This window comes from Mus caroli, unplaced genomic scaffold (genome assembly GCF_978045245.1).
Source record: "Mus caroli unplaced genomic scaffold, Mus_caroli_1 scaffold_20, whole genome shotgun sequence".
Classification (NCBI taxonomy): domain Eukaryota; kingdom Metazoa; phylum Chordata; class Mammalia; order Rodentia; family Muridae; genus Mus; species Mus caroli.
Window position 1 is genome coordinate 15,935,870 of NW_028227275.1, and position 14,726 is coordinate 15,950,595.

General features: G+C 44.6%; 1 protein-coding gene across 11 annotated transcripts in view; it reads right to left on the bottom strand.

The window, feature by feature from the left end:
* The window catches only part of Btrc (beta-transducin repeat containing E3 ubiquitin protein ligase), a 166,711-nt gene extending 154,620 nt beyond the window's left edge, over positions 1–12,091 (bottom strand). For 7 of the 11 annotated variants that reach the window (XM_021151576.3, XM_029472467.2, XM_021151574.3 and 4 more), the window contains exon 1: positions 11,949–12,091. In XM_021151576.3, coding sequence (XP_021007235.1) covers positions 11,949–11,996 — 48 coding nt within the window. In that variant the 5' untranslated portion in view covers positions 11,997–12,091. Of the gene's footprint in view, positions 1–11,561; positions 11,675–11,948 lie in introns of those variants that run through there. The other 4 variants (XM_085834092.1, XM_085834091.1, XM_029472469.1 and 1 more) reach the window with 3 other exon arrangements.
* Positions 12,092–14,726: the final 2,635 nt, after the last annotated feature.

Below are 14,726 nucleotides of genomic sequence, written 5' to 3' on the forward strand. Positions count from 1 at the left end.
CACTATGTAGCCAAGGCTAGCCTTGACCTCTTAGTTCTCCTGTCAAATGCTGTAATCACAGGCATATACCACTACACCTGGCTCTTAGGCTGAAGAGATGGCTCAGTAGTTATAGCCACATGCTGAACAACCTAGAAAACTTGGGTTTGGATCATCTCTACACCCAAGGTGGAAGTGGCCTCACAGAAGCCTGCTGTGCAGGTTTTGTAGACAGGACTACCACCGGGGCTTGCTGGCTGTCATCAAAGGCAAAAAGTGAGATTCCGATTCAGAGATTGTACCTCAAAAGAATAAGAGAGTGATCGAAGAATAACTGACCCCTCCTCCAACTGCTGTGTGTATCCATCCACTGTGCAGGTGGACGTGCATGTGTGTGAAGATCTCACTCTTTATTCCAGGCTGCATTAGAACTTATTATGTATCACACACTAGACTTAAATTTGCAACAATTCATCTGCCTAAGCATCTTAGTGCTAGGATTACGGGTGTAAGCCACCATACCTAGCCATAGTCATGAACACCAAAGAAAATCTATGGAATTATTTCCAGACTGAAGGAGACTAAATCGTGAGGACAATTTTACTCAGTGTGTCCAGTCAATCTTTCTTTAGTCAGAGGATGGGGAAAGGGTCTTATTTTGTACCTTAGAATGGTCTCAAACCTATCATACAGTCCAAGATGACCTCTGACCTGAAACATGCATCCTCCAGCTTCAGCTTCCTGAGGGCTGGATTAAAAGGTGCGCACCAATTAGCAAGATATGGTGGCACACGCCTTTAGTTCCAGCACTTGGGATTAAAGTGGCAGAGGCGGGCAGATCTCTGAACTTGAGGCAGGCCTGGTCTACAGAGCAAGTTCCAGGACAGCCGGGCTACACAAAGAAACCATGGCTTGAAAAACAAAACAAGGAGCTGGAGAGATGGCTCAGTGGTTAAGAGCACCAACTGCTCTGCCAGAGGTCCTGAGTTCAATTCCCAGCAACCCCATGGTGACTCACAGCCATCTGTAATGGGACCTGATGCCCTCTAATGGTGTGTCTGAAGAAAGTGACAAGACAGTGTACTCACATACATAAAATAAATAAACAAATCTTTAAAAACAAAAACAAACAAACAAAAAAAAACAAAATCAAAAGGTGTGTAAAATCATCCCAGGTTGGAGTGGAGCTGTTTGTTATTGGACTACCTTTGACTGAGGTCTGAGGATCAAATCAGTATCTGTATTGTATCACGTTCACTTCCACCTTGTTAAATGTGTATTGATATATATCTGTGCTCTGTGTGTGTGTGTGTGTGTGTGTGTGTGTGTGTGTGTGTGTGTGTTGGGGTGAGATGGCGCAGCAGTTAAGAACACTGACTGCTCTTCCAAAGGTCCTGAGTTCAATTCTCGGCAACCACATGGTGGTGATGAGATCTGACGCCCTCTTCTGGTGCATCTGAAGACAGCTACAGTGTACTTAGATATAACAATAAATAAATCTTTAGGCTGGAGCAAGCAGGGGTCTCAAATTCATATTCCCAGTAACCACATGATGGCTCACAACCATCAGTACAGCTACAGTGTGCTCATATGCATAAAATAAATCTTTTAAAAAAAAGTGCATTGAGAAAGTCTCTGAATTGATACTAAAAGGAAAAATGAGACTTCGACAATTAGTTGGAATGGATCTGGCTGAAATTTTAAAAAGTGTCAGGTAGGAAGATGGTGAGTTCCAGGTCACCCCAGGCAAGAAAGCACATGCATGCATGCATGCACAGGAATATGCAATCACGCATTAGCACACATATGTATACCAATTAAAGAAAGAGTCTTCTATCGGAAAAACTGTATTCATTTTCTGTGTACCACATGCTTGTTAGTAGGTTATTTCCATATGTAGATGAATGAAAAGGTTGACTAGCCTGGAAGGAAGGTATTCCTGGAGCTACATCCAGTTCCATCCCAGAGGCCTTCACTTGCCCTTATTTCAGTTTCTAAATCTCACATTCTCTGGTTCAAGACTTTCCCATCTTCTAAGTCAACAAGAACAGGTAGAATGTTCGCAAGGCACCATCCTAACCTCCTCAGTCTCCCTCGCAGATTTAATTCTCTTTTATTAGTGACTCTGTGTGTGCATGTTTGTGTGGGCACTTGTGACCTGGTGCACATGTGGAAGTCAGAAGGCAGTTCTCTCCTTCCATCTTGCTGGGCAGGGTCAGTCTTTTCTGCCAAGCTCAGTACTCCCATCTGACCACTGCATGAGTGCTAGGATTACAGATGGGGCCACTGCACCCAGGTTTTGAACATGGACCCCAGGAATGGACTCGGGTCACCAGGCCTGCATATCAAGTGCTTTTTACTCACTGGGGCTTTCTCATATACATCCAGGGACCCTTGTGAATGAATGAACTCTAACCGCGTCTAGGATAAACCCCCTACCTAAAATTTAACTGATTAGACCAGGCAGTGGTGGTGCACAACTTTAATCCCAGCACTTGGGAGGCAGAGCCAGGTGGATCTCTCTGAGTTTGACGCCAGCCTGGTCTACAGATTGAGTTCCAAAACAACCAGGGTTATACAGAAAAACCCTGTGTCAGAAACAAACATCAATAACAAAGTCAACTAATTAGCAACCATTAATGCATCTGCTACATTAATTCCTCCTTACCACACAGCATACAACTGTAACTCTAATTTCAGAAGACCTGACATCGTTCTGTGCTCTCCCTGGGCACCAGGCACGCACACGATACACAGACATATATGCAGGCCAAACACCATTACACCTAAAGAAATTTTAGAAAAGAAACAAAGGCTGGGTGGTGGTGGCCCATGCCTTTAATCCCAGCACTTGGAGGCAGAGACAGGCAGATCTCTGAGACTAAGGGTAGCCTGGTCTACAGAATGAGTTCCAGGATAGCCGGGGCTATACAGAGAAACCCTGTCTGGAAAGAAAACAAAAAACAAAAAGGCCAAATTAAAAAATGATAATAACAAGATGGGGGCTGGAGAGATGGCTCAGTGGTTAAGTGCACTGACTACTCTTCCAGAGGTCTTGAGTTCAATTCCCGGCAACCACATGGTGGCTCACAACCATCTGTAATGGGGTTTAATGCCTTCTTTTGATGTGTCTGAAGACAGCCACAGCGTACACATATATATAAGGTAAATTTTTTAAAAAAGAGTAAAAGAATTGGACATCTTTGCCTGCTTCAGTATCAACACTACACCACCTAATTTTAGAATGTTTATACTCTCCTTTATTCTGTAGCTATTCCCTTCATATCTGGAGGAAAGGCATTCAAGTTTTTCTTTTTAAGATGATGGGGGACCTAACAGTAGTCATTACTATTTGCTTGTTTCCTTCCTGTGCGGGCAACTGAGCCCAGGGCATCACTCATAAGTGCTCGGCTGCACATCTGTGTTCACCATCCTCCAGTCTTCTTACACACTAGTATGTAGACTGACCCTGCCTGCCTGCAGGCAGTACAAAATCTCTTGAAATTTTTTATTGATCCCCCAAATGCAAAATCTGAAAACAAGCTGGTCAGTGGTAATCCCAAGGTGGTTATGAAAGCACCAAAATCCGCATGTTGTGTGTGCCTGGTCAAACTTCCAGAGGTTCCTGATAGATAGTCCTTATGAGATTAGGCCCTTGTCAGCAGGGCCTAAGGTGGCTCCATGTGTGATGTGTCCATGACAGGATCAAGTGTGCCTTCCTTACTGAGGAACAGAAAACTGTTGAAAAAATATTAAAGGCAGAAGCAGAGTCAGAAAGCAAAATAAGTATGGAGCTTTTTAAAGTAGTAACAGTCAAGCCTCCAGGCGAGCGGGGCCCACACGCCTTTGATCGCAGCACTCAGAGGCTGGCTTGGTCTAGAGCACCAGCATAGTCAGAGTTGGTAACACAGAGAAACCCTGACTGGAAGGAGGAGGAAAAACAAAAACAAAAGTCAAGGCTCAGCAAATGAAAACCAAAGTGTGTTGTGTGTGCAAAAGGCAAGAGCTTGGTTGCCAACACCCACACTGTACAGCACACAACTGCCTTCAACTGCCTGACTCCAGTTCTGGGTAGGACAGAGGGAGGATTGTTTGATATTGGACTGACAGCCTGGCTAAAAAATGGCAAGCTCTAGGTTCTGAGAGACCCTGCTTAATAGGAAGGTGGTGAAGAACACTAATAGTCCTCCCCGGGCCTCTGTGCACGTGCTAACTAACCGACACTTACACACACACACACACAGGAGTTGGGGGTGGCGCATGCGGTGACGGTCTCTGAGTAAGGATGCCTGAGTTTGACCTCAGACTCCTTGTTAGCAGAGTAACTTTGAGCAAGTTATTTAATCTCTTTGAAATCAGTTTCCTTATATGAAAAATGACAGAAATAACAGTATTGAATCTGCCTCATAGGATTATTGGGAGAATGAAGTGAAATAATATACTAAGATGATAGTGCCTCAGAGATCAACCATATTCTTAGTTCAACATTAATTCAATTTGCCTATTCTACTTTTGTTATCTGAGCCACGTATAAAGATGGTCTCTATTGGGCTTTAAGAGGAATATGCATCAGGCTCCTCTACGCAGAGATGCCGTAGGTGTAGGGTGGCCAGTGTGGAAAACTGATCAACACCATCTAAATACAACTGACCTTTCCCAAAGACTTCGGACCCTCCACTGCCTGCCTTAGGATGCTGGAACTGCCTTGTTAAAGGACAAAGTCTTAGTGGGCGGTGGGGAATGATCTCTAGTTTTCACATTTCTTCTCATTGACAATGCTATTATTAAGATGTTCAACTTCGGGCTGGTGAGATGGCTCAGCGGTTAAGAGCCGTCGGTGACTGCTCTTTCAAAGGTCCTGAGTTCAAATCCCCCCAGCAACCGCATGGTGGCCCACAACCACCCGCAATGAGATCTGACGTCCTGTTCTGGTGTGTCTGAAGTCAGCTCCAGTATAATAATAAATAAATCACCTTCAACAGATCCTCATATGAAGAGAGTACTTCTGTTCTCCAACACAGTATCCCTAGGAAATAGGTAAGACTGTAAGGTATCTTGAGCATAAAGACTTTGGGCAATTTGTTGTTGCTGCTGATTTTGGTTTTACAGAGCTGGGTATCAAACCCAGAGCCTGTACATGCTAAACAAACTATCTACTTTGAGCTTTATCTCAAAGCACAGATATTTTTGTTTGAGTACTACTGACAAAGGGTTTTATCTATATATGATCAAGATTTTGCATAATGTCCTGTCTCCCCTCAGCAGAGAAAAAAAAAAAATCTCTTACCTGCTTCCTTTCTTCAGGGTTTAAACATAAGAGATAACAAATGATCTCTTCTGGAAGCTCAACAATTTGGCAATAAAAGTTCCTAACAAATATTCAAAATAACATTTTTTACTTTTATATTTAATAATCCACTTCTTTTTCTTCATATTCTTCAGGCCCTAGGAATTGAACTCAGGTTCCTAGCACATTAGACAATGCCTACCCATCCCTTCTTTTCAGTTTTCATTTTGATAAGCCCTCACTAAGTCACCCACGCTGGCCTTTAACTCACCCTGTAATTCAAACTGTCCTCAAATGCAGGAGGATTCTACTGCCTCACCCTCCTCAGTACCTGCATTAACACCAAGTCCAGCCTGGCAATGCACTGCCACTCATTCATCTATTATGAACACAAAGAATTATCATTTAAACAATAAAGGTGGTGGTCCCAGAAATCCGCAGTAAAACCAGTTCAAGATCATCCTGGGCTACAAAGACACACTGGATTACCTAAGAGTACACATCAAAACAGCACATCATAGCCAGGCAGTGGTGGCGCACACCTTTAATCCCAGCACTTGGGAGGCAGAGGCAGGCGGATTTCTGAATTAGAGGCCAGCCTGGTCTACAGAGTGAGTTCCAGGACAGCCAGGGCGACACAGAGAAACCTTGTCTCGAAAAAAAAAAGAAAAAAAAGAAAAAAAAAAGTACATTATAATTTCATATCCTGATATTTAGATAAGAGAGTCCAGGAAAGAAACTAATTTAAAATGGGAAGGTAAGGGTGGTACCAAGAGCCTCTAGCTCCATCGATGACCCTTAAGCGGGATCACTTGAGTCTAAGAACTTGAGAGTATTTTGGCCAACACAGGGAGATCCTGTCTCAGTAAACAACCAATACGAAAAGGATGCAGAGAAAGTGGCAAACAGAGCTCGTTTCAAATGTAAACCACTCAGCCAGCAATCAATCTCACTGATTTAAAGAAAATCCTTTGTAGAAATGTCTGGAGATTTATTGGGCATGCATGGAGGCTGGCACCTGTCGTGACACCAATATTCCGGAAGCTGAGACAAGGAGGACCACCTGGGCTGAAGGCCAACCTGAGGTACACTGTGAGTTCCAGGCTACTGGGGCTAGTCAGAAAGCGCCTATAACAAACAGAATGATTTTGTTTGATACAATTTGTTTTTATATACTTTCAACATCTGTTTCTCAGATAAGTCAAGGAAGGCTGAGGCCAGGAAGACAGCTCAGTGGTAAGTGATTGCTGTGTAAGCTTAAGGACTGAACACTCAGGTCCACGCTTGTCATCCCAGTGCGGGGGGGGGGGGGGGGGGGGGGGTGGTTCGGGGGGGGGGACGACAGATTCTGGGACACTGCCACCCCCCCACTCGCAAGCCACTCCTCCTCACTCACTAGGCTAAGTGAGCCCCATAATTCAAGAAGCAAGCTGAATGGCTCCTGAGGAAGGCATCTGGAGCTGACCTCAGAAACACACAAAATAAAAAAAGTTACTGGTGGGGGGGAGGGTATGGGGGACTTTTGGGATAGCATTGGAAATGTAAATGAGGAAAATACCTAATAAAATATTTTTTAAAAAAGTTACTAAATTGTATTAATCCACTCAGTATCGTTTCTACTCAGCTTTGAAGACACTAACGAAGGAGATCCTCTTAGTTTTTTGAGACGTTCACATCAGACGAAGATGTGAACCCAAGCATTCTGCAATATTACCCACAAACTCAGCTGATCCCATTCATACATGCAGCCTGCACACCCAACTAAAATAGCATTTAAGGCAGCAGGTTGCAGTGGACGGCGTCCAGGAATTCTTCCTTCCTGTACATTAATGCTATTCTTCACATCCAGCAGGTACTCGTTCTCCCCATGCCCACCAGCCCGGGTTCTAGAGTAACCTTGACTGGACTCAAACACAATGACATTAGAAATGTTCTTATTTTTTCTTATCTTGAATTTCAAATCCAGCACAAGAGGATTGGGCAGTTTCTGCCTCTTATTTCCTGGGATCCTCACTGGAGTACAACAAAGCACCATATTTAAATGTTCATACAGTAAAAAGCAGGCTCTGAGCCTTATCTGAACTAAGCTTAGCCTCAACCCCAGGATGCTCCCATCTCTGCCTCCGACGTGTTAGGAATACAGTTATGTGCCGTTATATTCAGCAATGTTCACTTTGTCATGCTATTTTGCTTACTAGCTATTAAAAAAAAAAAGTGTCTTAGCCAGGATGTAGTGATATATACGCCCTTAATCCCAACACTTGGGAGGCAGAGGCAGCTGGATAAGTTTGGGGCCAGCCTGGTCTACAGAGTGAGTTCCCGAACATCCAAGACTACAGAGAAAACCCATCTTGAAAAAGAAAATAAAAATAAAGGAGCAAATCAACAAACAAACAAACAACACATCTTGGGGCCAGGGAGATGGCTCAACAGTTAGGAGCACTGGCTACTCTTTCAGAGGTCCTGAGTTCAATTCCCAGTACCCACATGGTGGCTCATAACCATCTGTAACTGTAGCCTCATGGAATCGAATGACCTCTTCTGGTGTGCAGATAGATGCGCATGCATACAAAACATACATATACATAAAATATATTTTTTTAAATCTTAAAATTATTTTCCTGCTTGATCTTGAGACTGGCTGGAAAGGAATACATTTCTCCTGTTTCTTTCTTTTTTTTTCTTTTTTCTTTTTTTTTTTTTTTTTGGTTTTTTCGAGACAGGGTTTCTCTGTGTAGCCCTGGCTGTCCTGGAACTCACTTTGTAGACCAGGCTGGCCTTGAACTCAGAAATCTGCCTGCCTCTGCCTCCCAAGTGCTGGGATTAAAGGTGTGCGCCACCACAGCCCGGCATTTCTCCTGTTTCTTAAACTAAGCACACCTTTTCTTCCTTAGAACATTGTACAAGGCCTAGCTCCTCCCCATCAATTTGGTTTTGCCGCTAAGGCCATCTTCCAGCCCGTATCTTTTCTGAGGTTCTCACTCTTGTGGACTAAGAAACGGTCCCTCCACACCTGCTAATGCTGGATGAGAGATATCAGCGTGCAGAATGTTTTGTGCAAACTCCTGCTTTCTTCTCACTAATCTGCTTTCAGAAGTTACAGATTCAGCTTGCACTTCTCTTCACAAGTATCAGAGGGCAAAACCATGTGAATGGTCTACTTGCAATTTGTAGTAGCATTAAGAACAATTCATTGTTTAAAAAGAAAAAAATCCTGGTCAAAATAAGTACAACGTTCATCATGTGATATTAATTAAACTCATGAAGCATTTCATTGCATGATGGTTTTTTCAATAAATTTTACATCATATTCTTTAAACTGAAGCTGGATGTGGTGGCATACAACTTTAATCCCAGTGCTCAGGAGACAGAGGCCAGCCTGGTCTACATAGAGAGTCCTAGGATAACCAGGGCTACACAGAGAAACCCTGTCTCAAGAAAGAAAAAGTATTAAAAAAAATTATCAAGCTTGTTACTAGCAACTAAAAATTTCAGTTTGACTAAAGGATAACCTTCCACTGTGTACTATGCACTAATTGCTTGATGCAAGCTCAAATAATACCTTCTCTATCTTAAATTTGACTCTGAACGGAAAGACACCATATAGTGGGGTACATGGTACCCGAGGGGAAGCTGTGACTTGCTCAGATTCATAATAAGGGTGTGGCTGAGCCAAAAGAGAATCGGAACCCTCTCTCTCAGCCTCTCTTACTGAGGTGTCCTTCTTAGCCACTCTCTTCCAGTTGTGGCCTTTTCTCAAAAAGCAGCCACAATAGCAGGCAAGGCCAAGAGAGAAAGCAGCCAAACTTAAAAGATAACTTAGCTTGTCCCTGTGACTGACTCAACTTTCATTCATGTGTGGTGCCCTCAAAACTGCAAACTAGCACTTAGCCACATCCAAGTCGGCCACTGTCAACACCTAACTCACTGGCACAGAGCAGAGCTGAGGGAGATCAGAACGTTCCTAGGCTGAGGATCACAGGCAGCAGTAGGGGGTGATCTCACAATGTCTCTTTATGATCGCTAAGTCTCATTATTCCATAAATCTAATTAAATGGCAGGTTCCTCTTCAGAGCCAACCCTCCCTCGAAACTGGAAAACAAAACTGAGCTCTTTTCTGACTTACAACTGGAAGCTGGCTGAGGGCATAAAAGCAGTACTGACTTACTCCCATCCCCTCCCCCAAGATTTCAAGGTCTCTTTGCTCATTTGCTTGTTTGTAAACAGGGTCTCAAGTAGCCCAAGCGGGACTTAACTCCTGACCCTTTGGCCCAGTGCTAGGATTACAGACATTCACCACCACACCTAGCTAGCTTGTTTGTTTTTTTTTGTTTGTTTGTTTATGGTCTGTTGACACAGGGTCTAATTCCATATGTAGCCCAAGCCGGCTTTCACCCCGCCAATACTCCTGCCTCTTCCTCCTCCTCCTCCTCCTCCTCTTCCTCCTCTTCCTTTTCTTTTTTGTGTTTTTCAGACAGGTTCTTACTATATGCCTTTGGCTATCCTAGAACTCACTATGTAGACCAGGCTAGTCTCAAACTGAGATCCACCTACCAGTCCAGGTGTAGGCCACCTTGCCCAGCCTGCTTTTCCGCTTCTTAAGTCCTGGAGAATAAGGTACAAGCCACAATTCCAGACCTGGGGTCTCAATATTTTAGAAGGTCAACACAGGACAGAAATTCAAGAAACGTTTTTAGGCTCAGTAGAATTTTGTGGATGACAAACTTGTGTTTCTGAAGGTACGAATACAAAGTAATGTTTTTGTTGTTGTTGTTTGGTTTTTAGAGAGAGAAGTTCTCTCTCTATGTAGCTCTGCTGTCCGGTTGCTGGTACTCTAGACCAGGCTGGCCTTGAACTCAGAAATCCGCCTGCCTCTGCTTCCCAAGTGCTGGGATTAAAGGCGTGCACCACCACAGCCCAGCTAAAATTTTATCTTTTTAATATATTTTATTTATTTATTTATTTATTTATTTATTTATTTATTTTACATGTATGGATGTTTTGTCTGCATGTATGTCTGCGTACCACCTGTGTACATGGTGCCAGGGGAATCTGGAAGAGGGTGGAGGATCCCCTGGGACTGGAGTAGCCATGTGGGTGCTGGGAATCAAGCCTTCATCCTCTAGGAGTGCAGCAACGGTCTTAACTGCTGAGCACCTTCTCCAGTCCCCAAAATAAAAAGTTAAATTTGACCGGCTTCTATAAATATGAATGGGGCAATTTAAAACCTAATTTCAACTAAGTTAGTATCTATGTTTATCAAATTTGTTATGGCATTTTAGGCAAAGGCACAAAAAACTATTCAACCAAGGAATGCTATTTGGAATGATGGGTTACAATTACTTCTGAAAACAAACAAACAAACAAAAAAACCCCACAAGACTTGATTGAAAATAATACAATATCCCTAAGACCACCTGTTAAGCTTTAAAAAAACCTATGCATCCATCCTTCTTTAGATGTAACTAGAGGCTGGTTTACACCTAGGGTATACAAGAAAGCATCAGATTAAAAGCATCAAATATCAGACTGGTCAAGTTGCCAAAGACAAGCACAGCAAAGGAGAACTACCATACAAAGTTACAGAAACAGGGCCTAAGGGCTTGACACAGACCCTAAAAATGCAATGTACACTCTGTACTACAACCTAAAACTCACGGGCAACCACCAATCCCGACTTATCTCACTTTCTCTACTCCCTACATCCTTCCTCTAGAATTTCCTCACATCTCATTTCTCCAAGGACTTTCTTCTCACAGAAAGCAATACAGCACCTGGCTTCCCCCACATTTTACTACCTCACCACTAAAGGCCCAAGTTTTGTTTTGCTTACTCTTATTGGTTATTAATCTTGTCCCCACTCACCTGTAACTACATTTCTTTAATCGATTTGTCCTTACCACAAATAATTTTGACCCTCTCCTTCAAAACAGGGCACGTATCTCCTTTCTGATATTTGTAATTCTAGCTCACAATCAACACTGTCTTTCTCTCCCAGGAACTGTCACCAAAGCCCTAGGTCTGAGTCCTTATCTTCTTAAATGAGGCCTCTTCCAGAGTTTGCCAACATTAGTTTAGCCAACTGGGATTCCACCCTTAGCCCTTAGGCAAAGGCTATCTTCCCAGCCCATCCTACAAAAATACTTGCCTCCCAGCCAGGGCTTTCCCTCTTTCGCCGTTAAAGCCATCAGTTTCCAGCCCTGCCCAGTTTCCCCCTGCCCCCAGTGTCTGTCTTGCCATTATCCTATCTCCACTATTCCCCACTCCTAAGTGCACCTCCTCTCCCAGGCCTTACCGGTAACCCTGACACCGGGAAGGCCCCTGCCAGCGTCCTCAGGCGTCTCTCCACCCGGGTTCCTCCGCTCTTCAGTAACTGTCCCCACGCCCCTTTCCCTCTGGGGCCCCGCGCGCCGCCAGGAGCCCCCACCTCGAATGAGCTCCCGCTGTCACTTGGCCTCTCTTCCACAAGATGGCGGAGCTGCTGCCCCCACCCCAGGGTCCCCTCTGCACCCTCCTGCACCCTCCCCCAAGCTCAGGTCCAGTCCCTCCCTCCGCCTCACCACTGGCCTTGGCCCCGAGTCCCACTGCCCCCTCCTGCGGTGAGCGGGTGACCCTGGCCTAAGCTCAGCGACACGCCAACGCAGCCGCCTCCACTAGTTCCCTGCCCGCACCATCTCCTCACCATAAACTTAAGCGCTTTCTCCTGCAGCACCGCCTCTGCCGGGTCCATAATCGCCCGGACTACTGGGTCTGCTCTCCGCCGGGGCCGCCCCTTTCGTGCCAGGCCGCAGCCAACGCAGCGCCCGGATCCCGCCTCCTCTTCCTTCCCCCGCCCTCTCTTTTTACCTCCTGGTACAGGCAGAGCCCCCCCGCCCCCCGAGGAGGACCGCGGCTCTGCGCGTGCGCGCTCCGCTGCCTCTCGGGACTTGTAGTTCTGGAGGCTCCAGCGGCAAAAGGCGAGGCTGCGCGGCGAACAGCAACTCCCACGGGTCACTGCGTAGAGTCGCGGCTGTGTGCAAGCCAAATGTAGAGCACTCGAGAGCCCGGAGGGGAAGTCGGTTGATGGGAATTGTAGTTTCCAGCCTCTAAGAAGGCAAAGCCAGAGTGTCACCGTGGTTACCAAACGACGCCAGTGGCTGCTTGCCTGGCATTTGATAGCAAGATGGCGACTAGCGCTTCCTCTGTATTCCAAATACTAGGAAAATAGAGAACCCAGGGTCCTTGGTTCTCCCTAATTGTGATTTTAGAGAACCAGACCCTCCTAAAGTTCATACATCTGGCATCTGCAGAAAGACTGAGACCTAGAGACTTGAGCCAAGTGTGCATGTAACAGCAACCTCAACATCGATGCAAGATTCCGATATCATCCTAATTATTGCCTCTTTTTTTCAGAAGAGCCTTTTCTCTCCCCGAGCAAGCCAGGGACAGATAGAACTCACTCCAGGAAACCTTTGAGTTTAGCGCTCAGAAAGTATGGACTACCATTGCTAACCCTGAGATCAAAGTCCTGTGTTACATAAATGAAATTCAATGACTATCAAGCAAGTGAAACCTATAAGTAGTGTCTTTGGCCATAAAAGCCAGAAATGGGCCAGGTGTGGTGGCACATGCCTTTAGTCCCAACACTTGGGAGGCAAAGGCAGAGGCAGAGGCAGGTTGATCTAGTGAGTTCGAGGCTAGTCTGGTCTACAGAGCAAGTTCCAGGACAGCAAAGGCTACGCTGAGAAACCCTGTTTTGAAAAATACAAAAGAAAAGAGAGAGACAAGATGGGGCTGGGGAGATGGCTCAGTAGATAAAAGAGTGCTTCCCATGAAAGGACAAGGACCTGAGTTCAAGTTTCCAGCACCCACATAAAAAAAAAAAAAAAAGCTGGGGTATATGGGCTCAGTGGTTAAGAGCACTTGCTACTCTTGCAGTGAACCTGGGTTCAATTTCCAGCACCCACATGATGACCTACAGTCACGACTGTGCCTCACCTGGAGTAGATCTTTAATTAGGAGGACATCATGGGCCAAGAGAGAATGGTCCTTAGGAATAATACAACAAATTTTGGTTAGGTTTCTGTTGTTCTCTCTTTTTCTGGTTGGTTGGTGTTTTCTGGGTTTGTTTGTTTGTCATGTTGTTGTTTTTTACTTTTTTTATTTATTTTGTGTATATGTAGGCACACTTGGCTTGTGGAGATAAGGGGGCAGCTGGTGAGTTCGAGGTTCACAAGGTCTACATAGGAAGTTCCAAGACAGCCAGAGCTGCACAGTGAAACCAGGACTCAAACAAACAAAAAGTTATTACTCGTCTTCCATAATGTAAATCCCAGGGATCAAACTTAGATAATGAGATTTGGTGGCAAGTGCCTTTACCCACTGAGCCATCTCACTAGACCAACTTAGTTTTGGCAGAAAGCAAATATACTCTACAGGTTAAAGGAAGACCAATTAGTCAGGAGTGATGCTGCAGAGCTCAACACTAACCTGATCTGCATAGTTGAGTTCCACACTAGCCTAGGCTACAAATGGGAGTCTGTACTTTAAAAAGTAGTAATATTGGCCACAGCTGCTGTCACCATCACGAGAAATTTTACATTAATAATTTCTAATAAACCAGGCATTGTGGCACACAACTTTAATCCTAGCACTCTGGAGGTAGAGGAAGGCAGATCTCTGAGTTCAAGGCCAGCCTGGTCTACAGAGCAAGTTCCAAGACAATCATGGCTACACAGAGAAACCCTATTAAAAAAAAAAAAAAAAGCAAAACAACAAAGAAGGGTTGGCAGTGGGTCTGCAGCTTTCTCTGGCCACTCACGTAGAAAGTGAGAGCTGGTAAAGCCAACTGGGAAGCTCTGTAGTTCAGGAGCTTGTTCGGTAGACCAGGTTGGCCTCAAAATCAGAGATTCCCCCCTTCGGAGTGCTTGAATGTAAGGTATGCACCACTACCACCTGCTAACCAAAAGGTTTGGTTTATCTGCTCCACTGGCTAAAGCACTCATGTACATATGAATTCAAAGGAAACTGTCAGGGTCTGGCCAAAAAAAAAGGGGGGGCCCTAATCTTTGTTTAAATTGGCTATTTACAGCTAGGTTTGGAGGTGTATACTTGTAATCCCAGAACCCAGGATCAGGAGTTTGGGACCAGCTTGAACCACATGGCATTTTCTCAAAAAACAAACAAAACCAAGGATCACCTTTCATGTTAAATCGATAACTCCAAATTGAGAACATTTGATGAACCAATCTGCCTCCATTTCAGACTTAAAAGCCATTTTATACTAAAGACAAATTAGGTCCATTCCTGTTTGTGACTGTTTCTCTAGGACTGGGCTATGCTCCACCTGTAATTTTAACTACAAGTGGTTCTGTACTACCTATTCCAGAAAATGGTAACCATGTCTTTGTTTCAAAATTGTTATGACCACCCTACCTTTGTTTCAGAGTTATTATATCCAGGCACCTTTAATCACAGCACT